The following is a 27,612-nucleotide window of genomic DNA, read 5'->3' on the forward strand; positions in this document are numbered from 1 at the left end:
TACACTGAAATTCTATATTAATATATGAATGTGTATATCTCTGTTTAATGACAAGGAATATAATCCAATGCATTCCCCAATCTCCTTATTGTCCATTTATTGAAAACCAAAGGCCGTTTTGCGTCCACTAATGCATTATCAAGGCCTTGGTTGTCATCTGCTATGTTCCCTATACTTGGTGCACTTTGGTTTTCAATAACTGGACAATATGAAGATTGGTGAGTGCCATGGATTATATTCCTGTTCATTGTATGGATTTCGTATCTGTTCTTTCCCACTATACACCACGGACGTTCCTTTTACCCACTGATTTATATGTCCATGCAGCTAGCCTGGAAAGGTGGTGCTGACCGTATATATGTCAGGGGTAGGCAACCTCCGGCACTCCAGCTGTTGTGGAACCATAACTCCCAGCATGCATATTTGCTCTGCTCTTCTAAGAACTCTCATGGAAATAAATGGAGCATCCTGGGAATTGTAGTTGCTGACCCTGCCGAAGGTTGCTGACCCTTGGTATATATCTTTCTCATTGAAGTGACTTTATATCTCTGTTTTCCAGTCGGTCCCTGACAACTTCACCTGTCCTAGCCTCTGTTTTACAGTAATCTATACTGTACTTTTTCCATCTCCCACCCACCTCTTGCACACAGGACCAGATGGAAGGATCGTTCACCACATCCCTCCAGATGGAAAAGCTTTTGTTGACTTAAGCACGAATCAGCTGTTATGTCAGAATATATTGGTTAAACTGCTCTTATCAGGAAAACAATAGGGTTAATTTATAACCTGCGATCAGTGTGTTGTGCATATTTGTCCTGCGATCTGGGAAAAGTGACCTTTACTGATAGGACACTTTCAGCACCAGGTGAGAGTCTGGATTTTCTAAACCAAATGTCTTCTGCTGTGAAAGTATCATTGCAGCAAGGTGCAGAGATTTCTCAACTTTTATGCAACTTTTCTGTGTGTAACTAGGCAGAAGGTGTCGTCAATTCTATAGTATTTCTCTAGTTTGCATATATTTGACTATAGTTGTTCAGTAAAAGTCTCATAGACAATATCAAGGTACCAGGAGATGAACAGTATTCCTTCTAGGCCCTTGCAAATAGTGATTGAGGCAGTTTGAGATCTAGGCGCTGTGCCTTGTATACTGGGCAATAGAGAGAAGCGTCAAATATTAACACAAAGAACCTAACATAGCATCCAGGCAAATAAAATAGCACCCAAGTCTAGCACAGTGATGGTTAAGGGCTACATTCCAGATGGTCTAGGGCAGTAAACTGGTATAAAGGGGATTTCCAGGATTTTATGCCCTTTTTAATCAGCCTCCATACAGTGTGGTGCCTAATAAAAGAATCATACTCCCACCGCTCCAATCTGGCACCCTGGCTCTGTTCGGAGATCTTCTGGTCCTAATCTTGTTTACTTCCTGCTGGGGTATGGACATGGTGATGTACGCCACTGAAGCCAATGTCTGGCCTCAGTGGTAATGTACATGTGACCCAGTGCGTACCCAGTCAGAATTAAATAAGCTAGGGAGTGAAAAATAACACAACAGAGCCAGGGCACTGAACCAGGGTGGTGGGGAGCATGCGAGTATGATTATTTCATTAAGTACCACTACAGGGGCTTATTAAAATAGGACAACCCATTTACAATTCCTGGTGGAGGGCAGTGGAAGGGTTAATAATGCATCCCTGGGATCCAGTATGTTACCTCTCCAGGCTCCAGTTTTCCGAATAAAGATAGTTCAGCTTTGTATAAGCAGCTATAACTGTAGGACTGCACAGTTCTCTCTATGATCAGGCAGATTCTCTCCATGATGGGGCAGACTTTTCTTGAGTGTCACACAGCTTAGCGGCTACAGTGTAGGTAAGGCTACTTTCATAACGTCATGGATCAGCAAAAACGCTTCCGTCACAATAATACAACCGTCTGCATCCGTTATGAATAGAGTTGAGTGAACCTGAACTGCAAGTTTGCGTTCGGTGTTCAGGTCATTTTATTATTTAACGGAAAATAATAGCATTCTTTAAACAGAATGCTAAATAAAATGTATACTGAGGGGTTAAAAAAAAATAAAAAAAAATAAAAAAAAATCACCTCATCCACTTGATCGCGCAACCGGTATCCTCTTTTCTTTAGGACCTGCAAAAGGACAGGTGAGCGCGGTGACGTCACCGCAGGTCCTGCTGAATGAAGATAGAAGGACCTGCGGTGATGTCACCGCGCTCACCACGTGGTGGTGTTCGGGGTGAAGTTCGGGTCCCGAACCCAAACTTTCACCTGAACCCGGCGAACCCGAACTTCCACGGGTTTGCTCTACCCTAGATATGAACAGAAACGGTTGTATGATCTCTAAAATAGCCATGACGGATCCGTCCCCCATTAACTTACAATGGTTTTAGAGGCGGATCCGTTTTCTTTTGTGTCAGAGAAAACTGAACCATCCCCATTAACTTACATTGTGAGTCATGACAAATCCGTCTTGGTCCACATCCCAGGACGCACTCAAAAACGCTGCTTGTGTGCGTCATGAATGAAACGGAACGGAATTCATTCTGGTGCACTCCATTCCCTTCCCTATGACGGATCTCAATTGCGGAAAGGGAAAGCGCAGATGCGAAAGTAGCCTAAGGTGTGAATGGTGAGGTTTGAAAGATGGCTGCCTAGTCCCAAGGATTTAGAAGCCCCTAGCATCATCGCAGTATCTCTTGAGCAATTACTGTGGGCACAAGAACTCCATCCAAATCTCATCCTCCTCACAAAGCCTGTATCCAAAGGTAGGTGAGGGCATTGATATAACACACTGCATGTAGTTGAGCCTGCTCACTGAGATTGTATTTCTCTTTCAAATGCTTTGTAAATGCAGTTCTTAAAAGAGGAAAGTGCTGCTGATAGAAGGTTTGATCTCCATTATGCTGTTCTCCTAGGAGATGTTATAGCTAATATTTTCCCCTTCTTAATCAATGCTATGTCCACATTTCTATCTGCCTGTGGTCTATTTAGTCCATGCTCCTCTTTCAGTAATCTGGATTAAGATTTGAGATAGTAAATAGCAATTTCTTTGACATCCCCCTTTTTGTTTTGGTTTTCTGGTCTTGAAGGTCAGAAGCCATTATCACTCTTTTTGTAACTTCTATAGCCATGGGACACTGTTGAGTCTACCAAGCATTTCCCAACTGTTGGGGGTGGCTACATTTACCAATGCTGTAGCCATTATGACATTGGTAATATTATTACGTTTAGTTTGAATGTCACACCATGTAATGGTGTTTATGAGGTTTCGTTCATGCATTCTGTATTACACCAATAAAAATCTGAGCCGCACCAATGATTGATTGGATTACCCGAGTCCATTGTACACATGAAGCGCGCACAACTAATGTCCAGGCAAATAAAATAGCATCCAAGTCTAGCACAGTGACTGTTATGGCCTACATTGCAGGTGGTCTACAGCAGTAAAATAGTTAAATTTAGAGTGGTTTTCAAGGACTTTTCCCCTTTTAAATTTACCTCCGTACCATGTGGTGCCATGAAACAATCATACTCACCTGCTTCCCGCTGCTTCAGTCCGGGAAGACACAACTTGGACAAACTAGGACATGTTTCAAAGATTTACTTTAAAGATACAATAAAAAATTACAGTGTTAAAGCAGGAAGGGGGTGATATTGTCCACCACCCTTAAAGGGGTTTTCCCATCACAGACAATGAGGGCATATCACTCCCATTGTCTGGGACCCGCAAGCAAGAACGAAGCGGGGAGAGTGGTGGATGGAGGACCCAGTGTTTCCCGGGGTCCGGCCATCGTCAAAGGCTCTCCCCATACAAGTGAATGGGAGCGCACTGTGCTTGCGCGGCCACCACTCCCATTCATTTATTTGGGGCCAACAGAAATAGCCGAGCCAGTGCTCGGCTATTTTCAGTTCTCGGTGTAGGTGGGGGTCCCAGAGGTATGCCTAGCGATATGCCCCCATTGTCTGTGATAGTAAAACCCCTTTAAATACCATATAGTTCAATGAATCCAAACAGATCCAACATTCTATGCTGGTTATTTCCTTAAAGGAAATCTTTCACCAGTTGTATGCTGCTCTAACTACTAAGTCCATGTGCTGAGGAGTCCTGATATTCATGAGCTCCCAACTCTTACTGCTGTTAAAAGGCCCGTTTTTCTCCTAATTCGCTGGGGATGTTCAATTCAAGATTTTTGCTAAACAGATGGGTCAGTTAAAGAAGATGACCCATAGTTTCACATAGGAGAACTGTCACCAGTTTACATAGTAACATAGTAACATAGTACATAAGGCCGAAAAAAGACATTTGTCCATCCAGTTCGGCCTGTTATCCCGCAAGTTGATCCAGAGGAAGACCCCTCTCTAGTAGCTATAGCCTGTAATATTATTAAGCTCCAGAAATACGTCCAGGCCCCTCTTGAATTCCTTTATTGTACTCACCATCACCACCTCCTCAGGCAGAGAGTTCCATAGTCTCACTGCTCTTACCGTAAAGAATCCTTTTCTATGTTTGTGTACAAACCTTCTTTCCTCCAGGCGCAGAGGATGTCCCCTCGTCACAGTCACAGTCCTGGATATAAATAGCTGATGGGATAGATCTCTGTACTGACCCTTGATATATTTATACATATTAATTAGATCTCCCCTCAGTCGTCTTTTTTCTAAAGTGAATAACTCTAATTTTGATAATCTTTCAGGGTACTGTAGTTGCCCCATTCCAGTTATTACTTTAGTTGCCCTCCTCTGGACCCTCTCCAGCTCTGCTATGTCTGCCTTGTTTACAGGAGCCCAGAACTGTACACAGTACTCCATGTGTGGTCTGACTAGCGATTTGTAAAGTGGTAGGACTATGTTCTTATCACGGGAATCTATGCCCCTTCTGATGCAACCCATTATCTTGTTGGCCTTGGCAGCAGCTGCCTGACACTGGTTTTTGCAGCTTAGTTTGCTGTTTATTAAAATTCCTAGATCCTTTTCCATGTCAGTGTTACCGAGTGTTTTACCATTTAGTATGTACGGTTGACTTGCATTTTTCCTTCCCATGTGCATAACTTTACATTTATCAGTGTTAAACCCCATCTGCCACTTATCTGCCCAAGCCTCCAGTCTATCCAGATCCCTCTGTAGTAGTATACTGTCCTCATCAGTGTAAATTACTTTACACAGTTTAGTGTCATCTGCGAAAATTGATACTTTACTATGCAAGCCTTCTACAAGATCATTAATAAATATATTAGAGAATAGGGCCCAATACTGACCCCTGAGGTACCCCACTAGTGACAGTGACCCAATCTGAGTGTGTACCGTTAATAACCACCCTCTGTTTTCTATCACTGAGCCAGTTACTTACCCACTTACAGATGTTTTCTCCCAGTCCGAGCATTCTCATTTTATATACTAACCTTTTATGTGGTACAGTGTCAAATGCTTTGGAGAAGTCCAGATATACGACATCCATTGATTCGCCGCTGTCAAGTCTAGAACTTACCTCCTCATAGAAACTGATTAAATTAGTCTGACATGACCGATCCCTCACGAAGCCATGCTGATATGGCGTTATTTGCTTATTTCTGTTGAGATGCTCTAATATAGCATCTCTCAGAAAACCTTCAAACAGTTTACCCACAACAGATGTTAAACTTACCGGCCTATAGTTTCCAGGGTCTGTTTTTGGCCCCTTTTTGAATATTGGCACCACATATGCCATGCGCCAATCCTGTGGGACATTCCCTGTCAGTATAGAGTCTGCAAATATCAGAAATAAGGGTCTGGCTATGACATTACTTAATTCCTTTAGGATACGGGGGTGTATGTCATCCGGTCCTGGCGATTTGTCTATTTTAATCGTTTTAAGTCGCTGATGTACTTCTTCCTGGGTCAGACAGGACACTTTTAATGGGGAATTTATTTTTGCATTCTGCATGTCATCTGACAATTTATTTTCCTCAGTGAATATATTGGAGAAAAAAAATATTTAACAGCTTTGCTTTCTCCTCATCGCTCTCTGCGACTTCCCCCTCATTACTCTTTAAAGGGCCGACACCTTCAGATTTATACTTTTTAACATTTATATAATTGAAGAACATTAAGTTGTCTTTAGATTCCCTTTAAGAATCTTAACACAAAAAAATGCTTAGCTATCTTAATAGTAGTTGGGGTTGTTATGTTCTAATGCAAAGTTCCAAATCACATGCTTATCTATTGATTTAAATGTTACAATACTGCCTTTTTACAACCACCATTACGTAAGTGAGCATACTACACTCTTAAATTATTTAGTTCAAGGTATAAACGGCATGCAATCAACTCTGACGCTTTCTATAGGCGGCTGCAAGTAGTCAAACTGTATTTTTTTCTTTAAACGTCTTGCAAAACTGTTCCTTCATCCTAACACATCAAATGACAGCCTAAAACATCTTTTTAGGGTTACTCACTTGACCCTGATATGGCAGCAGACACAGTTTTCTCCTTTCAGTTATGAGGATAGGTGCCAAAAATGTACAAATCCCAGCATTATTATTATTATTTATTATTAAAGCGCCATTCATTCCATAGCGCTGTACATATGATAAGGGGTGCACATACATAATACAGACAATTGCACTAAGCATGAACAAGACAAGTTACAAACTGGTACAGAAGGAGAGAGGGCCCTGCCCGTGAGGGTTTACAATCTACATGGTATGGGAGAAGGACACAGTAGGTGCGGGTGTAGTTGGTCATGGCGGTATAGAGGCAGCAGGGTCACTAGTTGTAGGCTTGTCTGAAGAGGTGGGTTTTTAGGTTTCTTTTGAAGGATTCCACTGTAGGCGAGAGTCTGATATGTTGGGGTAGCGAGTTCCAGAGTATGGGGGAAATCTTGGAGGCGATTGTGAGGAGAGAAGGAGGTCTTGTGAGGATCGGAGAGTGTGTGTGGGGATGTATTGGGAAAGTAGCTCAGAGATGTATTGAGGTGACAGGTTGTGGACGGCCTTGTATTTTTTGTTGTGTGTGAGGGGGGCAACTGAGTCCAGAGCTGTAGTTATGGTGTTATACAAGGTGGTGGCAGCATCTGGGTCTTAGAAGAAACAGTAGTAGAGAGTGGCAGAAGAGAGTCAGAAAGCAAGTGATAGTCGAAATGTTTAAGGTTGTGTGTTAAGTGTGTGGACCGGGGGAGCAGCAGCAGAAGAGACCAATGAAGAGAAGGTGAGTAGGTTGTGGTCGGATAGGGGGAGAGGCGAATTAGAAAGGTTAGATAGGGAGAAGAGGCGGGTAAAGATAAGATCCAGAATGTGACCATCTCTGTGGGTAGGAGCGGAAGACCACTGTGAGAGGCCGAAGGAGGAAGAGAGTGATAGGAGTTTAGAGGCGGCTGAGTGGCAGCATCCCTTTCTTTTTTCAACATAATTCCCAGCCCACCCCTTACTTAGTAACTGTATCTTCCTCATTGTTTCCTCTCCTAAATCAAGCTCCTTTGCTATCATATTGTTCACATATTTAGTGACATGTTAACACAAACAGGATGGAGAGGTAGCCCTCATTCACATGGGACTGTAATGGCATGTCGGCATGTCCCTGGGTAGGAGGAAACTACACATCTTCAAGCATAACATAACCAGGTTTTTAGTTGTTGGTTCCTTGCAGAACTGAAAATGCAAATATATTAGCAAGCTCTTATTGTAACGCAGCAGGTGCGGATCCGCTGCTCCACTGAATGGACTTGGCTTAGGGCATCACATAAGTAGTTTTCCTGGTTTTCACCCCTATACAGGGATCTGGTCTTTGCTGCAGGAGAACTAACAGATCGCTACCTCTTGGAGACACCAGCACAAGACACCAAAGGGAAAGGCAAAATCATGGTTAGGCGGTCATGGACAAGGCAAAGTCAGGGCAGGCAGCACAGAGGCAGTATAATAAATGGGCAGGGGTCAGGATGGACAGACAGGTTTAGCACTAAACAGGCAGAGGTCAGGCACAGAAGTTCAGACAATATAATACACCAGGGACTAGGCAAGCTATGAACCTTATTGCTCTGATACTTTCCCATAGGGAAAGGCATGTTATATCAGTAGCCATTGGCTGGGGACAGATTGGGCCATGCACGCTTGGTCTGAGCACTCTGCCGGCTGTGTGTTCAACTGAAGGTAGAGGGGTACTAAAACGTAACTTTTATTAGAACTGGTTAAAATTACACACTCACATTATAAAAGTGACATTTTCGTGTCTAACTTGCATCACTCGTATTGTACCATCTGATGCTGTGCCTGCCGGGAGGTCACGAACTGCTGCCATAGCAGGGCTGAAGAAGGCGTGTGTCTTCCAATAGCCATATCCGCCAGGAGAAGAAAGACACCAGTGTGCACAGAATGCCAGCATAACACTTCAAACATCATATTATAAAATCAATAGTTGCCAAATTTCGGGCGCCAAATAACCCATTTCAATCTTGCAGCTTTGTATCACAAAAACTAAGCTACTAATTATATTAACAGTAGGTGTCTCAGTTTTGTGACCGTTACTTCACTACATCAATATGAACATTCCCTTACACTATCTTTGCAGTAGATTTACATTCAGAAATTAAGTATTAATACTTGGAAATAAATGTTACTAGTACATATGACTGACTAGATTGTATGGCATAGTAAGATTTCTTGCCTCCCTGACTTTTGCACTGATAATAGGGAGCCCGTGTCAGTTGGTCTGGCAGCTGCCCAAGTTCGGTTTCTTTGGAGATCACTGAAGTCTGTTCATTATGTGAGAATAATACATCCTCAGATATAGATATTTCAGAACTAGACTAGGGAATGTTCGGAAGTTGTGAGCTTTGAATAGTACTGCCCATTATGGAGTCTTCTAAATCACTCTCTATACACTTTCATTTGTAAAATTTGCAGATTTATGGAAATTTAAGGACATCATCAAAGAAGAATAAAGTTTTAAAAAAAAAAATGATAAAATGGTAACATATAAATACAACTGTCTACATTACTGTATTTTCCAATTAGAGTGGAACAGACTCTATATGTGCCAGGCTAAAATGATGGCCTACTGTATATGGCTGCATGAATAGGCTATTGTGGAGTAAAGATGGATATATATATATATATATATATATATATATATAATTTGGGCAGGGTTGGACATTAATCTAAAAGTGTCCATACACCTCTAATGTCAACTGTCTCTCCCAACTCCCCCATACATACAGTATACACAGTTGGTTTGACCGAGCATATCTGTTTTCATGGGTTGAGAAAACTGCTGTCATATAGTCATATAGTTCTGGCTATGGCTTATTGCTCTGGAGAACAAATGGATTAGGCGATAAAACCCAAATCTTCTCTCCTCTGATATCATCTGTCATGGGAGAGTCAGGAGTTCCCCATACAGGTTTGACGGTCAGCTGGTCCTGATGAAAATGGCAGGTCTGGCCGACAATTGTATAATGTGTTTGGGGGCCTTTATGCTCTAATCATAATTTACAATGGAAACCATCATGCACTGCCAGTGAATATCATGGCACTTGATGAACTCGATTGACTTACAATGGGGTCTGTTGGGGTCCGCTGTGGCTTCCTGTATTTTAATGTGATGGATAACTCTACGTGCTGCACTATTCGCATGCAGTCTGAACACAGCACACTGGTATTTCCCCTATCGTCTTCCGGCAGCACATCATGGGTTAATAGTGTGTCCTCTTCTTTCTAGGACCGCCCACCTAGTAAAAACAAGTAATCAATTAGTTAATAAAATTAATGGCCTTCCCTATAAGGGACCCTTCCCAGAATGCCTCGGTGTGTTTTTTATTTGTCCTTCTACTTAGGATGTAGCCCGCCTATAGGAAGAATTGTCTGTGGCCGCAAATACCTTGACACGGTTTTTGGCCTGGGGAGTGGCAATAGCCATGGTGTTCCCTGGCTCCACTCCCGACCACTCTTGCGCCATCCCCGAAGCCCCTGGTTCTTCAGCAACAGGCCCTGGTCCTCTGGTGCACAGCGCGATCCCCGAACTTCCGGTTTCTGCGGTGGAACGCATCGTGAGACGCAAAGCGTTTCTGGATGACGTCACAGGCGCGCCGGCCCTGTTTGAGCGCCAAATTCAAAATTCTGTAGGTATTTAGAGCGGTTTTTGGCTGGAGCTCTGTGCCCTTGTACCAGGCAGCAGAGCTCCAGCATTCTAAAGGTATCTGTGGCTCTCTCAGTTTCTGGAGAAGGATCTCTTTCTCTTTTTTGCCCCATAAACTTATTTTTTAATTGATTAACTTATATTTGAATTGCAGATGTCAAGCGCTTCAAGCAGGGGGGAAACGCAAGATTCCTCACCATCCAAAAAGAAACAGAGGTCTCAGTCGTCTCTCTGTATTTCATATCTTCACCAGTTACCCGCGGATCATTCCTCCAATATTTGTGAGGATTGTACTCAGCCAGATGATCCGCCAGATGCCGAAACAGAAAAAATTATGTCTCTGTTCAAGGCGTTCCTCAAACAATCTAAAAAGAAGAGATCAAAGAAGCCATGTTTATCCCCATCATCCTCTGAGGAGTCTCTTCGTTCGGAAGGCGAGATTTCTACTGATTCAGATTCGCACTTCATTGAAGATAATTTTTTGTTTAATAAAAAGGACGCAAACCGTTTAATAAAAGAAGTTAAAAATATCATGGAAGCCAGTAAGGAGAAATCCGGTACTCGTGAGGAGGATGATCTCTTCTATTTTCCTGAAAAGAAGGCTCCTGGGTTTCCAAGCCACCCGGTCCTAGATGCAATAATGCATAAAGAATAGGAGCAACCGGTAGGAAGGATTAATCTAGGGTTAATCTAGTATCTACAAGACCGATCCTGCGGAATCCACAAGTTGGGAGTTGCCCGCCAGAGTAGATTCAACAGTAACCAGATTAACGAGAAAATCTTTTTTCCCTTCAGATGATTCGGCTTTGTTAAAAGACCCTATGGAGAAAAAAGCGGATACTCTGCTTAAGAGATTACATACGTATCTCGCTTCCATGAATAAGGCAGCTATGGCCACGGTTCCTGTAGCCCGTACTCTGAGGGCTTAGCCAATTAGGCAGAGATATCGAAGATGGCGTCTCCAGGGAAGATCTACTCCGGCGACTACCGTCTTTGAAGCTGGCGGCAGAATTTCTTTGCGACTTTCCAGTTGACTCCTTAAGGCTTATTGCTAAGAACATGGCTCTTGCTAATTCTGTTATAAGAGCCATATGGCTAAAACTCTGGTCTGGAGACCCCTCTTCCAAGAGTAACCTGTGTTCCCTTCCCTTCGAACCTGGCAAATTATTGGGTTCTCATCTCGATAAACTTCTTGAGGACAATATGGAAGATAAATTGTTAAGTTTTCCACAGCCTAAACGCAAGGAGAAAAGATTTTTTCGTCCCTACAGGGGTCAAGATTCCAGGAGATCTACCTTTTGGCCTCATGCACACGACCATTGTTCGGTTTTCCGGGGTTTTTTTCTGCGGACCCATTGACTTTCAACGGGTCTGTGGAAAAATCGGAAAATGCTCCGTTTGGCATCCGCGTCAGTGATCCGTGTTTCCAGTCCGTGAAAAAAATATGACCTGTCCTATTATTTTCACGGACAACGGTTCACGGACCCATTCGAGTCAATGGGTCCGTGAAAATCATGGATGCACACCAGATTGTCATCCGCGTCCGTGATCCGTGTCCGTTTTTTCCTATCATTTCAAAGGCAAACTTGACTTAGATTTTTTTTTTTTCATTTTTCATGTCCGTGGATCCTCCAAAAATCAAGGAAGACCCACGGAAGAAAAAACGGACTCGGATCAAGGAACAGCAGAAACCATTTTTGCGGACCACAAAAAAAACGTCCGTGTGCATGAGGCCTTAGAGGCCATTCCAGTCGTGGAAGATCTGACCGTAGAACCTGGATTCCTGTGGAGAAGTCCAGAAAAAAGACCGACGATAACAGATCTACCAAACCTGAGTTCTGACGCCAGAGGTCAGAAAGTGGGAGGACGCCTGGCTTTCTTCTACCCCAAATGGCAGCAGATTACTTCAGACTGTTGGGCACTGAATGTTGTTCGCAATGGCTATGCTCTAGAATTCAACCATCTGCCAAGAGACAGGTTTCTTCTCAACGATGGAAGAGACCCAGAGATCGTCCAGCTTTTAAAAGAGTTTGTGGAAAAAGGAGCCCTAGGACCAGTTCCAGTTCATCAAGAATATTCAGGCGTCTACTCCAGAGTCTTTCGTGTTCCCAAACCAGATGGAAAAAGTCGCTTAATTATAGATCTCCGTTATGTAAATCGTTGCATGAAGAAGATCCATTTCAAAATGGAAACAATAAGGTCCATTACTGCGGTCCTCAGAAAGAATCAGTTTATGTCCTCCCTGGACTTAAAGGACGTATACCTCCACATTCCGATCCAGTTACAATCAAGAAAATACTTGAGAGTCGCCATCAGGATGGGGAAAAGGACGCAGCATTTCCAATTCAAGGCCCTCCCGTTCGGCTTGTGTTCTGCCCCAAGGGTCTTCACAAAGATTGCTATCATTGTTGTTGTGGAGCTTCGTCTTCGGGGGATTCAGATTTTCCCCTATTTGGACGACTGGCTTGTCGTTGCAGAGTCAGAGAATCTTCTGCAGCATCATTTAGAAGAGACCATAAAACTTCTCTAGTCTGTAGGTTTCCTGTTAAACTGGGGAAAGTCCGATCTGATTCCTTCCACTAGACACGGTCTCCATGAAGTTATACCTTCCTCTACCAAAGATGGAATTACTGAAGAAGGAGATAAAGACACATATCTCTGCCGTCACCGTCCGTCCACAGAGTTATGAAAACACTAGGACATCTGACAGCTGTTGCGGATGCAGTGCCTTGGGCGAATATCCACACCCGAGATCTTCAGCAGAATTTACTCCAGTCTTGGCGACGCAGCCGTTACCAGTTGTGGGCGAAGGTGAAGTTATTTTCCTCCACAGTACAGAGCCTCAAATGGTGGCTTCACTCAAGCAATCTGATCAAAGGGAAGAATTTCCAGTTTCTCTCCTCAGTAACCATCACGACGGATGCATCCGGCCAGGGCTGGGGAGCGCACCTCAAGAACAAGTGGGTACAAGGCCGCTGGTCCCCCAGAGAAATGGGACAATCTTCAAATTACAAAGAATTGAAAGCTGTACTGTTAGCACCGTACAAGTTCAAGACCGAAGTGTCAGGGAAATCAGTGCTGATCCGTTCAGACAACCTTGTCACGGTATTTTATTTGAACAAGCAAGGGGACACGAGGAGCAAGACCCTTCTGAAATTATGCAAGAAGATTTTCAAATGGGCAGAATCACATCTTGCAGAGTTGAAAGCTCTGCATATCAGAGGCTCCTCGAATACTCAAGCGGATCTTCTGAGCAGGAAAATAGTCAACCAAGCGGAATGGGAACTAAATCCTATTGTCTTCCAAAGCATTGTAGTGGGGTTGTCCGTCCTGGGATCTGATGGCATCTGCAACGAACAAGAAGTTAAGCAGGTTCTGTTCTCTGAAGATCTCCGACAATCCTGCAGTGGTAGATGCTTTCTCAATGAGTTGGAAGAACCTTTCCGCCTACGTTTTTCCCCCAGTTCCTCTCATTCCGAAGACATTACGGAAAATAGTAGAAGAGAAGCCTCTATTTGTAATAATGATAACCCCCTTTTGGCCGAGGAGGTCATGGTTTCCGCTCCTCCTTCATCTGTCCAGGGGAGAATTCTGGAAGCTTCCTCCACGTCCGGATCTTCTTCTCCAGAACGGCCTATATCATCAGAGTCTAGACCGTCTACATCTTACCGCCTGGAAGTTGAAAGATCTAAATTAGAAGCAAAAGGTCTCTCACAGTCTGTCATTAATACTTTTCTTGCCTCTTGCAAAGACTCGACTAACAGGAAATATTTTAAAATATGGAGGAAATTTGTTTCCTGGAGTTCTGATTCTGGCCACAATGACCTTGACGTTTCTTCAGTACTGCACTTTCTTCAAGATGGGTTTCAGAAAGGTCTCAAACCAAATATCTTGAGAGCCCATATGACTACCATTAACTCCATGACAGAAAATAAATTCCTTCATCACCCTCTAATCCTCAGGTTCTTCAAAGCAGTTAGAAGACTGCAACCAGTGCATAGGGATCCTACACCTATTTGGGACCTTTCATTAGTCCTAAAGAGACTTACCTCAGCACCTTTTGAGCCTTTACAAGATGTAGCTCTCAACTGGCTTTCTTACAAGGCTTTATTTCTAACGTCCGTCACTTCCGCTAAGAGACTGGGAGAACTACAAGCCTTGTCGTCCAGATCTCCCTATGTACGCTTTTTACCAGATGGAGTCCTATTGCGTACAGTTCCCACTTTCCTGACGAAAGTGCCTTCTTCAGCTAACAAGAATAGGGAATCATTTCTCCCGGTATTTTTTCCGGATCCTGTTAACGAGCAACAGATACTGTTGAATACTCTAGATGTTAAAAGAACATTACAAATCTATCTCCAAAGAACTAAAGACTTCAGGAAATCCGAAAATCTTTTTGTTCTCTTCGCTGGTCCAAGAAAGGGACAACTGCCTTCTAAGGACTCTCTTGCAAGGTGGATAAAGTCCACAATTATGGAAGCCTATTATCTTGAAGCCCTTCCTCCACCCTTTCCAATCAGGGCCCATTCCACTAGAACTGCAGCAACCTCCTGGGCAGAAATGGCGCAAGTTCCCATTGAAGATATTTGCAACGCCGCATCATGGTCCACTTCTCTGACGTTTGCTAAACACTATCGTCTGGACATCAATGCTAGGACCTCAGCCTTTGGTACTGGGGTGTTGTCAGCAGCCGTGAATGAAAGTCCCTCCCTATGAGATCTATAAAAATCCCATGATGTGCTGCCGGAGGACGATAGGGGAAAAGAAAAAATTCGTACCTGGGATTTTACTTTCCTTGAGTCCGGAGGCAGCACAAGTTTACCCTCCCTAATAAATTTATTTTGTGCATATGTTTGTCTGAGTCTATTTCTTTAACACACCGAGGCATTCTGGGAAGGGTCCCTTAACTAATTAATTACTTGTTTTTACTAGGTGGGCGGTCCTAGAAGGAAGAGGACACACTATTAAACCATGATGTGCTGCCTCCGGACTCAAGGAAAGTAAAATCCCAGGTACGAATTTTTCCTATGTTAAAGGAAAGCAGAATCTGGTGTGTCAGATTTCAACATGCCCGATCCTCTGCTTCTGAAAAAGATAAGATGTCTGGCACTGGCTTATTGCCCTCTCCTCATTATAATAAACAAGCCTGTGTGTTTATGGTGGAGTCGGGGAAATAGCTGTATAAAATTAGTATAGTTGGCACCTCAAGGCAAGATTTTGGGGGAGATTTATCAAAACCGTTGTCAGCGGATGCCCCTAATTTATGATAAGGCTCAGTCCTTGTTATAAATTAGGTGCACCCTCCGGCAACCCGTCTAACTAAACAGAAATCTACGACTGTAGATTTCTGGTTCTATGTGCGCCAGAAAACTGGTATAAATGAAGATAAATATGTTGCGGTTGCTGACCACACCCTCTTGCCATTTCCCCTTTGTGAATAGTGGCGAGGGTGGCCTAAAAAGTGGTAGATGCAACAATTTGTTTTTGTAGTTTGAGACTTTTTTACGCCACTTTTTAGGGGCAAGGGAGAAGATAAATCTCCCCTTTTGTGTTTTTACAGCAGATTAGAACACATACCCTGAATGGTTTTGATAAATAATCTCTGGAACTATGGTTTGGCCATGATAATTCAATGTATTCACAAACACATTTTCACGAGTGTGAGGGTTCACCCTCCAATTATACAGCGTTCCTGTTTAATTGTATTACGAATCATTGCACATGCCGGAAAAAATATCAATTTTATTTTTGAACATGAAAATTCTTATAGGTTATTTCTAAATCAATCCAAATATAGACCTTCTATTTCTGAATCACTCCAATACACACAGAGCTAATGATTCAGAATCTGTCCATAAGACATAGAGCTTATATGTATAAATCAGTCCATAAGACATAGCCCTTCTATTTCTGAATAACTCCCTTACACACAGAGCTAATAATTCAGAATCAGTCCATAAGACACTTATATTTATGAATCAGTCCATAAAACATAGAGCTTATATTTATAAATCAGTCCATAAGACATAGAGATTATTTTTATAAATCAGTCCATAAGACATAGAGCTTATATTTATGAATCAGTCCATAAGACATAGAGCTTATATTTATAAATCAGTCCATAAGACATAGAGCTTATATTTATAAATCAGTCCATAAGACATAGAGCTTATATTTATCAGTCCATAAGACATAGAGCTTATATTTATCAGTCCATAAGACATAGAGCTTATATTTATCAGTCCATAAGACATAGAGCTTATATTTATCAGTCCATAAGACATAGAGCTTATATTTATCAGTCCATAAGACATAGAGCTTATATTTATCAGTCCATAAGACATAGAGATTATATTTATGAATCAGTCCATAAGACATAGAGCTTATATTTATAAATCAGTCCATAAGACATAGAGCTTATTTTTATAAATCAGTCCATAAGACATAGAGCTTATATTTATGAATCAGTCCATAAAACATAGAGATCCTAGTATCATGTGATGGGCTACAAGGCCAACTCCAAATGACATTGACTTATGCTATATTTTTGGAAAACATTATTGCATTGAAGCTTCCAAATTCTTTAGTGGGTCAGTACATTCATTTCAAGGACTGCTGTCATTTTGTCTGCATCATGAGAATTTATATCTCGGTCACCCATAGATTGCAGGTGGCTTCACAAATTAGAAAAGAATAATCAATATGTTAAATGAAGTTGATTATTATACCCGTAGAAGGGGAGGGGTGCCTGCTGACATCACCATCTATATGTCATATCCCTGTAATCTTTAATTAGCTGTCATCACAAGTGGCATGTTCAATATGACCCCAGCCTATTACAACTCTAGCCCTCAATTATCTATTATTTTTATAGTGAACGTCTTAGTTGTATATTGGCTATAAAGTTCATGATATCAGGGTAAAATTATAACTAGTATCACAATGACTTTGTGCAGAGGTGTAATCAGCACTGAGCTACTAAGGGTATATGCAATTTAAGAAGCTATTTCCAGGAAAGAAATGTTAAAATGAGTAAAAATCTGAAATACGACCATATTCTTTTCAATCCAACAGCATCAACAAAGCTAAAAGCCAATGGAACCGTTTATTCTAACAGTCAAAGGGGTCCCACGTCAGGGATCCCAACTAATGCTATCTTCTGCCATACCTTAAAGAGTTATTTTTCCTCCTGCTAGCTGTAGTTCTTAAAGGCTATAGACACCTTTAGGACAATTTTTATTGTTGTATTATGGGATAAAAACATTTTCTATTAAACATTTTGTCTTCTGTAGTCTGCACTGATTCTCATACATTGTGGGCTGCTCCGTCCCGCAGTGTGTAATCCATCAGATGAACTCCGAGACAGTTCACGCTGTAGCCCCGCAACCTGCTCTCCTGAACACAAATCTAAACTGATACCTTTACAAACAAATACATTTCTATTACATCCAAAGTGATGTCAGCTTAAAGGGCTCGTGCACACGGACGTTGACGGTTTTGGGATCCGCAAATAGCAGATCCGCAAAACACGGACACTGGCCGTGTGTGTGTCGCATTTTGCGGAATGGAAAGTCCTGCCCTCTGCAAAACTGTCCTGAAGTGAATGGGCCTGAAGTGAAAAATGCAGATCGAATGCGGACTAAAAATACATTTGTGTGCATGAGCGCTAAGAAGGCATTCAGGAGAGAACAGAAAGGGGCTACAGACAAAGGCCTCCTGCACACAACCATATCCGGTTTGCAGTCCGCAAACCGCAGATTCACAACATATAGATACCGGTTGTGTGAATCCCACACTTTTCTCGGCCTCCATTGTAGAAATCCCTATTCTCGATGGCAAAATGGACAAGAATAGGACATGCTCTATAATTTGAGGCACTGCCACATGGATGTCCATGGTACTGTCCTCATATTTTTCAGCCCGATAGAAATTGATGGGTCCACGTGAGATCAGCAAAAATGTGTATTGGAGGTGGACCAAAAATATGATCATGAGCATGAGACGTAAGACTTCAGAGATCTTGTCAGACAGATCTTACAATCAATAGGATTAAGCTGCTTGCAACATATGGTATTACACACAGGCTGCAGATGACAAATGGAGCATAGTTTTTATAATATGTTTTAGGGTACTTTCACACTAGCCTTTTTCTTTTCCGGCGCTGAGTTCCGTCCTAGGGGCTCAAATCCAGGAAAAAACTGATCAGTTATATCCCCATGCATTCTGAATGGAGAGCAATCTGTTCAGGATGCATCAAGATCTTCAGTTCAGTCTTTTTTAATGATCAGGTTTTTCTGAAAACCGTAGCATGTTGTATTTCTACCTCTGGCCAAAAATCCTGAACACTTTGACTGAACGCCGGATCTGGTCTTTTTCCTATTGAATTTCATTAACACCGTGTGCTTAGTCAAACCGGATCCGGCTTTTGCATGTTAAACCCGAAAAATGTGAAAAAAAAGTTAAAGTCCATAAATGGCAGATCCGTTTTTTCCAATGCATTTTTTCTTTGTGATCAAAATCCTGATCAGAATTCAAATGTAATCCGTTTTCACACGTTTTTCCGGATCCGACGGGCAGTTCCGGTGTCGGAATTGAACGCCGGATTTAAACAACGTTAGTGTGAAAGTAGCCTTATGCGATGTTTATATGTGTATGTAATATGCTTTTTTAATCTAAAATTATTGCTAGTGTAATAAATAAAAATCACCCCAAAGGTGTCTGTAGCCTTTAAGATCAGCACTCGGGGATTAAATTTAACAGTCAAACGAAAAGCATTTCTTTCTTGGAATAAACCTTAAAATGGCGAGGATATTAGTTGTGTAACACCTTTGCTATCACGCTCGGAGAACAGGTGGAGATTGCCCTTGCTTAGTATGTTCGCTGCTTCATACACTGTAGAAATCCATCAATAATACATGAAATAGCATTATGAGTAAGTAAAGTGGTTTTTCCAAGTAGAAATCACTTTGCCCTTCATATTTAATTGCCAGTGATGTCATTTACTATGGGAAATGTATTCTTCCTTCATAATGTAGCAATACAATGTCTGGGATTGTGTGGGGGGTGCATTTCCAATCAGTGCCCATCTTTGCAGTTCTGTTTCGACATTACCGTGTTCTGCTACCCGGAAATGTCTGAATTTAGCTGCCTACCATCACTCTACAGAGCATATGAGCCCCTTCTAAAAGTCTCTCTGATAAGATTTCCCAAAGAAGTGACCCCCACTAATTCCAAGAATGGGGGTCCCTAGTCCTCTTTCTCAGCAGAAGAGTGGCAATGTATACTCCCTATCGAGAAGGAAAAAAGCCAAGCATGCACTTGGACTGGCAGTGCGTATGTATTCACTTCTCTGGCAGCAACTGAACTGGGCACAACCAGTAGGGAATTCCTTTAATACAGAATATCAAGCACGGTATTCCCAGTAAAGCGATATGTAGATCAATGACACTCTATTAGGAGTTCATCAGTGTGAGCCATTGTAAGCAATTAGAATCTCAGGATGGAAGAGATCCCAGCACTCCAAGTCCTCCTCTCCTTTACTCCCATGGATAGCAGCAGCATTTTAAACAACCGTTAATTTTTTTGTTTCTCAATCACAATCTCAGAGAAACACTAAAGGGGTGTGTTTGTGTGCAACCCCTTAATTCTGGATATCAGCGATGGTCCCAACAAAAATGCACCTGGGCAATCCTAATCATTGCAATGGGGTGCTCGCCAACAAACATAGATTGGCCCCAGCCCCCATTCCTCTAGAGTGGCATGAGCCTGAACAAGACTAACCCAAGGGCATCCCAAGTTACTAGACAAAGAAGAATGGAGACGGCTCAAGAACCAAGCCAACCTGAGGATGAAAGCGTGGACCAGGACAAGGAGGGGTTCTTCCTCCCTCTCCTGAAACATGAGGCTACTCATAGGGAGGGTCACCCTATATATGTGCAGTACATTTGACCATTGTGTTCATTCTGATATTACATTATATAGGTTCAGCATTTTATATAACTATAAGGAGATGTATCATTGGGTCATACTGGTGTCATTCCTCTTCAATACCTTCTACGCCTTCACGAAGATCATTAGAATTTCAGAGTGACATGTAACCACCAGCCTCTCCAATGTCTCTACAGCTGACCATACAAAGACTCAACATGAACAGCCAAACCTACATTTTTAGAGGGGATAATCAGCTGACAGACACCGCTTATCCATAGATTCAGGCAGAAAAACACAAGCACAACTCCAGATGAGGAGTTTTATCAGGACTTGTAGTTCTGCAACACCTGGAGCCACAAAATGCTACCTATAGTCTGTTTAGTCAAACAGTCTGTCTAAAAATATAATAAATAAAAAAGGAAAGATAAGGATTGTCAGGAACATATGTGATGAGATAACAGAAAGCAATGAGCCCTATAAAATTCCTAATAACCTGGTCCTATCCACTCAGTCTACCAACCAGAAAGAGCACTGGGTGTATGAAACACAAGGCAGGTCTACCCCAGCTTCATGCCATACCTGGAGCAAGCCCCAGATGTGAAGACCACTGCTCAGTCCATTGTTTGTAGTCCGGAGAGAATCTCTAAGGTAGAAGACTACTCAGTGCTGATGATGGGTGGTAGTAGTACTTCAATAGACTCTATCAGTGCCCTGCAGACTATTAATACCCAGTACAACCAGTGCATTGTGTGTGGCAGACTGGTGAAGGGGAGAATTCATTGTATGTTCCCAGTGCAGCTGCTAATGTAAGAAGCTGGAGCTGTCCATCAGCTGTCAGTCCTGGGCAGGCACTGTGACCGACAGGCAGCCATGTGCTGGCACTAATGGCCATGCAATACTAATTACATGTGATGACTGACAGGTCTATGGAGCAAGGGTAGTAAGGGCACGGTGTAGTCCTCCACTGTGTGTCTGATGACACAATACCTGTACAGCACCGAGTACTGGGCAGTATATAGTCACAATACCTGTACAGCACCGAGTACTGGGCAGTATATAGTCACAATACCTGTACAGCACCGAGCACTGGGCAGTATATAGTCACAATACCTGTACAGCACCGAGCACTGGGTAGTATATAGTCACAATACCTGTACAGCACCGAGTACTGGGCAGTATATAGTCACAATACCTGTACAGCACCGAGCACTGGGCAGTATATAGTCACAATACCTGTACAGCACCGAGCACTGGGTAGTATATAGTCACAATACCTGTACAGCACCGAGTACTGGGCAGTATATAGTCACAATACCTGTACAGCACCGAGCACTGGGTAGTATATAGTCACAATACCTGTACAGCACTGAGTACTGGGCAGTATATAGTCACAATACCTGTACAGCACCAAGTACTGGGTAGTAAAAAAGTCACAATACCTGTACAGCACTGAGTACTGGGCAGAATATAGTCACAATACCTGTACAGCACCGAGCACTGGGTAGTATATAGTCACAATACCTGTACAGCACCGAGTACTGGGCAGTATATAGTCACAATACCTGTACAGCACCAAGGACTGGGTAGTATATAGTCACAATACTTGTACAGCACCGAGTATTGGGTGGTATATAGTCACAATACTTGTACAGCACCGAGTACTGGGCAGTATATAGTCACACTACCTGTACAGCACCGAGTACTGGGCAGTATACAGTCACAATACCTGTACAGCACCAAGGACTGGGTAGTATATAGTCACAATACTTGTACAGCACCAAGTACTGGGTAGTATATAGTCACAATACCTGTACAGCACCAAGTACTGGATAGTATATAGTCACAATACCTGTACAGCACCGAGTACTGGGTAGTATATAGTCACAATACTTGTACAGCACAGAGTATTGGGTGGTATATAGTCACAATACTTGTACAGCACCGAGTACTGGGCAGTATATAGTCACAATACCTGTACAGCACCGAGTACTGGATAGTATATAGTCACAATCCCTGTACAGCACCGAGTACTGGGCAGTATATAGTCACAATACCTGTACAGCACCAAGTACTGGGTAGTGTATAGTCACAATACCTGTACAGCACCGAGTACTGGGCAGTATATAGTCACAATACCTGTACAGCACCGAGTACTGGATAGTATATAGTCACAATCCCTGTACAGCACCGAGTACTGGGTAGTATATAGTCACAATTCCTGTACAGCACCGAGTACTGGGTAGTATATAGTCACAATACCTGTACAGCACCGAGTACTGGGCAGTATATAGTCACAATACCTGTACAGCACCAAGTACTGGGTAGTGTATAGTCACAATACCTGTACAGCACCGAGTACTGGGCAGTATATAGTCACAATACATGTACAGCACCGAGTACTGGGCAGTATATAGTCACAATACATGTACAGCACCGAGTACTGGGCAGTATATAGTCACACTACATGTACAGCACCGAGTACTGGGCAGTATATAGTCACACTACCTGTACAGCACCGAGTACTGGGCAGTATATAGTCACAATACTTGTACAGCACTGAGTACTGGGCAGTATACAGTCACAATACCTGTACAGCACCGAGCACTGGGTAGTATATAGTCACAATACCTGTACAGCACCGAGTACTGGGCAGTATATAGTCACAATACCTGTACAGCACCAAGTACTGGGTAGTGTATAGTCACAATACCTGTACAGCACCGAGTACTGGGCAGTATATAGTCACAATACATGTACAGCACCGAGTACTGGGCAGTATATAGTCACACTACCTGTACAGCACTGAGTACTGGGCAGTATATAGTCACACTACCTGTACAGCACCGAGTACTGGGCAGTATATAGTCACAATACATGTACAGCACTGAGTACTGGATAATATATAGTCACAATACTTGTACAGCACTGAGTACTGGGCAGTATACAGTCACAATACATGTACAGCACTGAGTACTGGATAATATATAGTCACAATACTTGTACAGCACTGAGTACTGGGCAGTATACAGTCACAATACTTGTACAGCACTGAGTACTGGGCAGTATATAGTCACAATACATGTACAGCACCGAGTACTGGGCAGTATATAGTCACACTACATGTACAGCACCGAGTACTGGGCAGTATACAGTCACAATTCCTGTACAGCACCGAGTACTGGGTAGTATATAGTCACAATACATGTACAGCACCGAGTACTGGGCAGTATATAGTCACACTACATGTACAGCACCGAGTACTGGGCAGTATATAGTCACACTACCTGTACAGCACCGAGTACTGGGCAGTATACAGTCACAATACCTGTACAGCACCGAGTACTGGGCAGTATATAGTCACAATACATGTACAGCACCGAGTACTGGGCAGTATATAGTCACACTACCTGTACAGCACCGAGTACTGGGCAGTATATAGTCACAATACATGTACAGCACTGAGTACTGGATAATATATAGTCACAATACTTGTACAGCACTGAGTACTGGATAATATATAGTCACAATACTTGTACAGCACTGAGTACTGGATAATATATAGTCACAATACTTGTACAGCACTGAGTACTGGGCAGTATACAGTCACAATAAATGTACAGCACTGAGTACTGGATAGTATACAGTCACAATACTTGTACAGCACTGAGTACTGGGCAGTATACAGTTGCTTCCCCTAGTAGTGATACACAGAGAAATAATAGAGAGACATTTACCAGCGTCCACAAGGAGCAGGATGACCCCCAAACATCTCATGGTGGGCAGCAGCAGTGGAGTCTTCTACCACACACAAGATATCCCCCCAGAACTCAACATCCAGGGTCTATGCCCCCAGCAGCTCCATCCCCAGCCAGTCCTCTGGGATGATAGGAGTAGTGGCAGCCTGGCAGTAACTCCGGCTCTCTCCCAAGCTGTGGCTGAGCAGTGATTGAGCTATGTACTATGAGTAGCGCTCTCCTGCCCGCCCCGCCCCCTCTGCTCCCTCTGCTTTCTCAGCACACACCATATTGAGGCTACGGTAGTTGTGTTCTTAGGCTTGATTCATACACAGCGTTTTGCACCATTTTTCATGGTTTGTATTTTTTTATTACAGTTTTACTTTAAAGTCTACAGCAAAGTATTGAAAAGTCTTCATACATAAAGCCAAATGCTTTCTATGCAATGCGTTTCAAGTGTCAAGGATTTTGAGCCAAAGCTAGAAGTGGGCTGGAAGGGAATCAGAAATACGCTGGATACACGGCTGGATTTGGCTAAAAAAAAACTGCCAAAGTAACTCTCAAAGTAACATCTGAAAAAGTTTGAAATTAATGCATTTTTTGCACATTTTAAAACTGCTGAAAAATTGAAAGTGAAAGTGCTCCTTGGTAACAAGAAGACATTGGTTCACATTTAAAAAAAAATTGTATTTGCACTGGGGATGAGTGAATCAATTCTAATAAACCAATTCATCTCATTGGCAAGTGTCCTTCACCTATGAGGGGTTGTCCCCATTGAAGAAGAAGGCAAATTTGAGCTGGCCATTCAGCTGCTTTCTGTCTCTCTTCCCCTATCACAGCTCAGGGTGTGTATCCTTTCTGCTGCTTTCTGTCTCTCTCTTCCCCTATCACAGCTCAGGGGGTGTGTCCTTTCTGCTGCTTTCTGTCTCTCTCTTCCCCTATCACAGCTCAGGGAGTGTGTCCTTTCTGCTGCTTTCTGTCTCTCTCTTCCCCTATCACAGCTCAGGGGGTGTGTCCTTTCTGCTGCTTTCTGTCTCTCTCTTCCCCTATCACAGCTCAGGGTGTGTGTCCTTTCTGCTGCTTTCTGTCTCTCTCTTCCCCTATCACAGCTCAGGGTGTGTGTCCTTTCTGCTGCTTTCTGTCTCTCTCTTCCCCTATCACAGCTCAGGGGGTGTGTCCTTTCTGCTGCTTTCTGTCTCTCTCTTCCCCGATCACAGCTCAGGGGGTGTGTCCTTTCTGCTGCTTTCTGTCTCTCTCTTCCCCTATCACAGCTCAGGGTGTGTGTCCTTTCTGCTGCTTTCTGTCTCTCTCTTCCCCTATCACAGCTCAGGGGGTGTGTCCTTTCTGCTGCTTTCTGTCTCTCTCTTCCCCTATCACAGCTCACGGTGTGTGTCCTTTCTGCTGCTTTCTGTCTCTCTCTTCCCCTATCACAGCTCAGGGGGTGTGTCCTTTCTGCTGCTTTCTGTCTCTCTCTTCCCCTATCACAGCTCAGGGTGTGTGTCCTTTCTGCTGCTTTCTGTCTCTCTCTTCCCCTATCACAGCTCAGGGGGTGTGTCCTTTCTGCTGCTTTCTGTCTCTCTCTTCCCCTATCACAGCTCAGGGGGTGTGTCCTTTCTGCTGCTTTCTGTCTCTCTCTTCCCCTATCACAGCTCAGGGTGTGTGTCCTTTCTGCTGCTTTCTGTCTCTCTCTTCCCCTATCACAGCTCAGGGGGGTGTCCTTTCTGCTGCTTTCTGTCTCTCTCTTCCCCTATCACAGCTCAGGGTGTGTGTCCTTTCTGCTGCTTTCTGTCTCTCTCTTCCCCGATCACAGCTCAGGGGGTGTGTCCTTTCTGCTGCTTTCTGTCTCTCTCTTCCCCTATCACAGCTCAGGGGGTGTGTCCTTTCTGCTGCTTTCTGTCTCTCTCTTCCCCTATCACAGCTCAGGGTGTGTGTCCTTTCTGCTGCTTTCTGTCTCTCTCTTCCCCTATCACAGCTCAGGGTGTGTGTCCTTTCTGCTGCTTTCTGTCTCTCTCTTCCCCTATCACAGCTCAGGGTGTGTGTCCTTTCTGCTGCTTTCTGTCTCTCTCTTCCCCTATCACAGCTCACGGTGTGTGTCCTTTCTGCTGCTTTCTGTCTCTCTCTTCCCCTATCACAGCTCAGGGGGTGTGTCCTTTCTGCTGTAGCTTTATTCCCTGTTAAGCCTCATGCACACGTCTGTGGAAAACAGACCGCGTGATACCGGCCTCAATTTCTTCTGAGTGCAGGAGTGTGCGCTTTCTGCTGCCGCCGCAGTACAGTGATACACTGCTATAGATCTATACCAGTGCACCACTGTACTGCGGTGGCAGCAGGAAGCGTACGGCGTCATAGCAACCAATGACGCCGTGCGCTCCTGCACTTAGAAGAAATCCAGGCCGGTATCACACGGTCCGTTTTCCACGGACGTGTGCATGAGGCTTTACTGCCATAGCTTCTAACAGAAGATCTGGCTGGTGACAGTTGAAGAATTAAACTGAGTGTGTGCGACCACCTCAGTAAGGTGGGCAGAGAAATAAGAAAAAGAACAAAAAGCAGATAGCGCTATACATGTATATTTTATTAAATAGTTCAGTAGCTATAATACATGTAATTACAAAAGTAATCAGATCAAGGTGCTGGTTTTGCAGCACCCATGAGTGAGTAGAGGATGAGAGCGGGGGTGCACCACCAATGAGGCCGGGCGATCGCCTCAGGCAGCGAATGGGGGCAGCAGAAAGGCCATGGGCAATGAGCGCTTTCATTATGGAAACACTCATCTCTGCATATTCAACTGCATTGCTCTACTCAGGGCACACATTACAGAGGGAATTATTACTACTGGGAGCACTCTGGGGCCATTATTGCTTATGGGGGAAAAATGACGGACATTATTACTATTGGGTACACTGTTACCACATAGTGCACTCAGGCAGAGAATTATTACTATTGGTGGGACTTTTAGGAGACTATTACATTGGGGGCACCCTGGCACAGAATCAGCTTATTTCACATTAGCTGCAGGGGAGTGTGGCAGGCTGTTTCGGCGGGTGAACAGCCTGTCGGATCCGTCCTGCCGCTAGTTCACGTGTGCCCCCGGACTGCCGCTCCATCCCCATTGACTATAATGGGGGCGGGGACGGAGTTCTGGCGGCAGCCGGACTAAAAGTACGACATGCAGTACTTTTAATTCCGGCTGCCTCTCGTCGTGCGCTGCCGTGCTGCCGCCAGAACTCTGCCCCTGCCCCCATTATAGTCAATTAGGACGGAGCGGCAGTCCGGGGGCACATGTGAACTAGCGGCAGGACGGATCCGACAGGCTGTTCACCAGCCGGAACAGCCTGCCGGAGTCCCCTGCCGCTAATGTGAAACTAGCCTAAGGGTACTTTCACACTAGCGTTATTCTTTCCTGCGCTGAGTTCCGTCCTAGGGGCTCAATACCAGAAAAGAACTGATCAGTTTTATCCCCATACATTCTGAATGGAGAGAAATCCATTCAGGATGCATCAGGATGTCTTCAGTTCGGTCTTTTTTACTTTTCAGGACGGAGATAATACCGCAGCATGCTGCGGTTTTATCTCCGTCCAAAATTCTGAAACACTTGGCGGAATGCCGGATCCGGCTTTTTTTCTCATTGAAATGCATTAATGCAGGATCCTGCACCGAGTGTTGCGTCAAAACGGATCCGGCATTGCGGTCTGCGCATGCTCAGACCGCAAAACTGTGGAGAAAAAAAAATGCCGGATCCATTTTTCCGGATGACACCAGAGAGATGGATTCAGCATTTCAATGCATTTGTCAGACGGATCAGGATTCTGTTCCGTCTGACAAATGC

The 27,612-nt window shown here is 43.6% G+C and overlaps 1 protein-coding gene across 1 annotated transcript in view; it reads right to left on the reverse strand.

The window, feature by feature from the left end:
* GFRA3 (GDNF family receptor alpha 3) overlaps positions 1 to 23,975 on the reverse strand; it is a 61,758-nt gene extending 37,783 nt beyond the window's left edge. The window contains exon 1 of the mRNA XM_044277368.1: positions 23,784 to 23,975. Within this exon, the coding sequence (XP_044133303.1) occupies positions 23,784 to 23,823 (40 nt within the window). The 5' untranslated portion in view covers positions 23,824 to 23,975. The remainder of the gene's footprint in view (positions 1 to 23,783) is intronic.
* Between the last annotated feature and the right edge of the window lie 3,637 nt (positions 23,976 to 27,612).

This window comes from Bufo gargarizans, chromosome 2, assembly GCF_014858855.1.
Source record: "Bufo gargarizans isolate SCDJY-AF-19 chromosome 2, ASM1485885v1, whole genome shotgun sequence".
Lineage (NCBI taxonomy): Eukaryota > Metazoa > Chordata > Amphibia > Anura > Bufonidae > Bufo > Bufo gargarizans.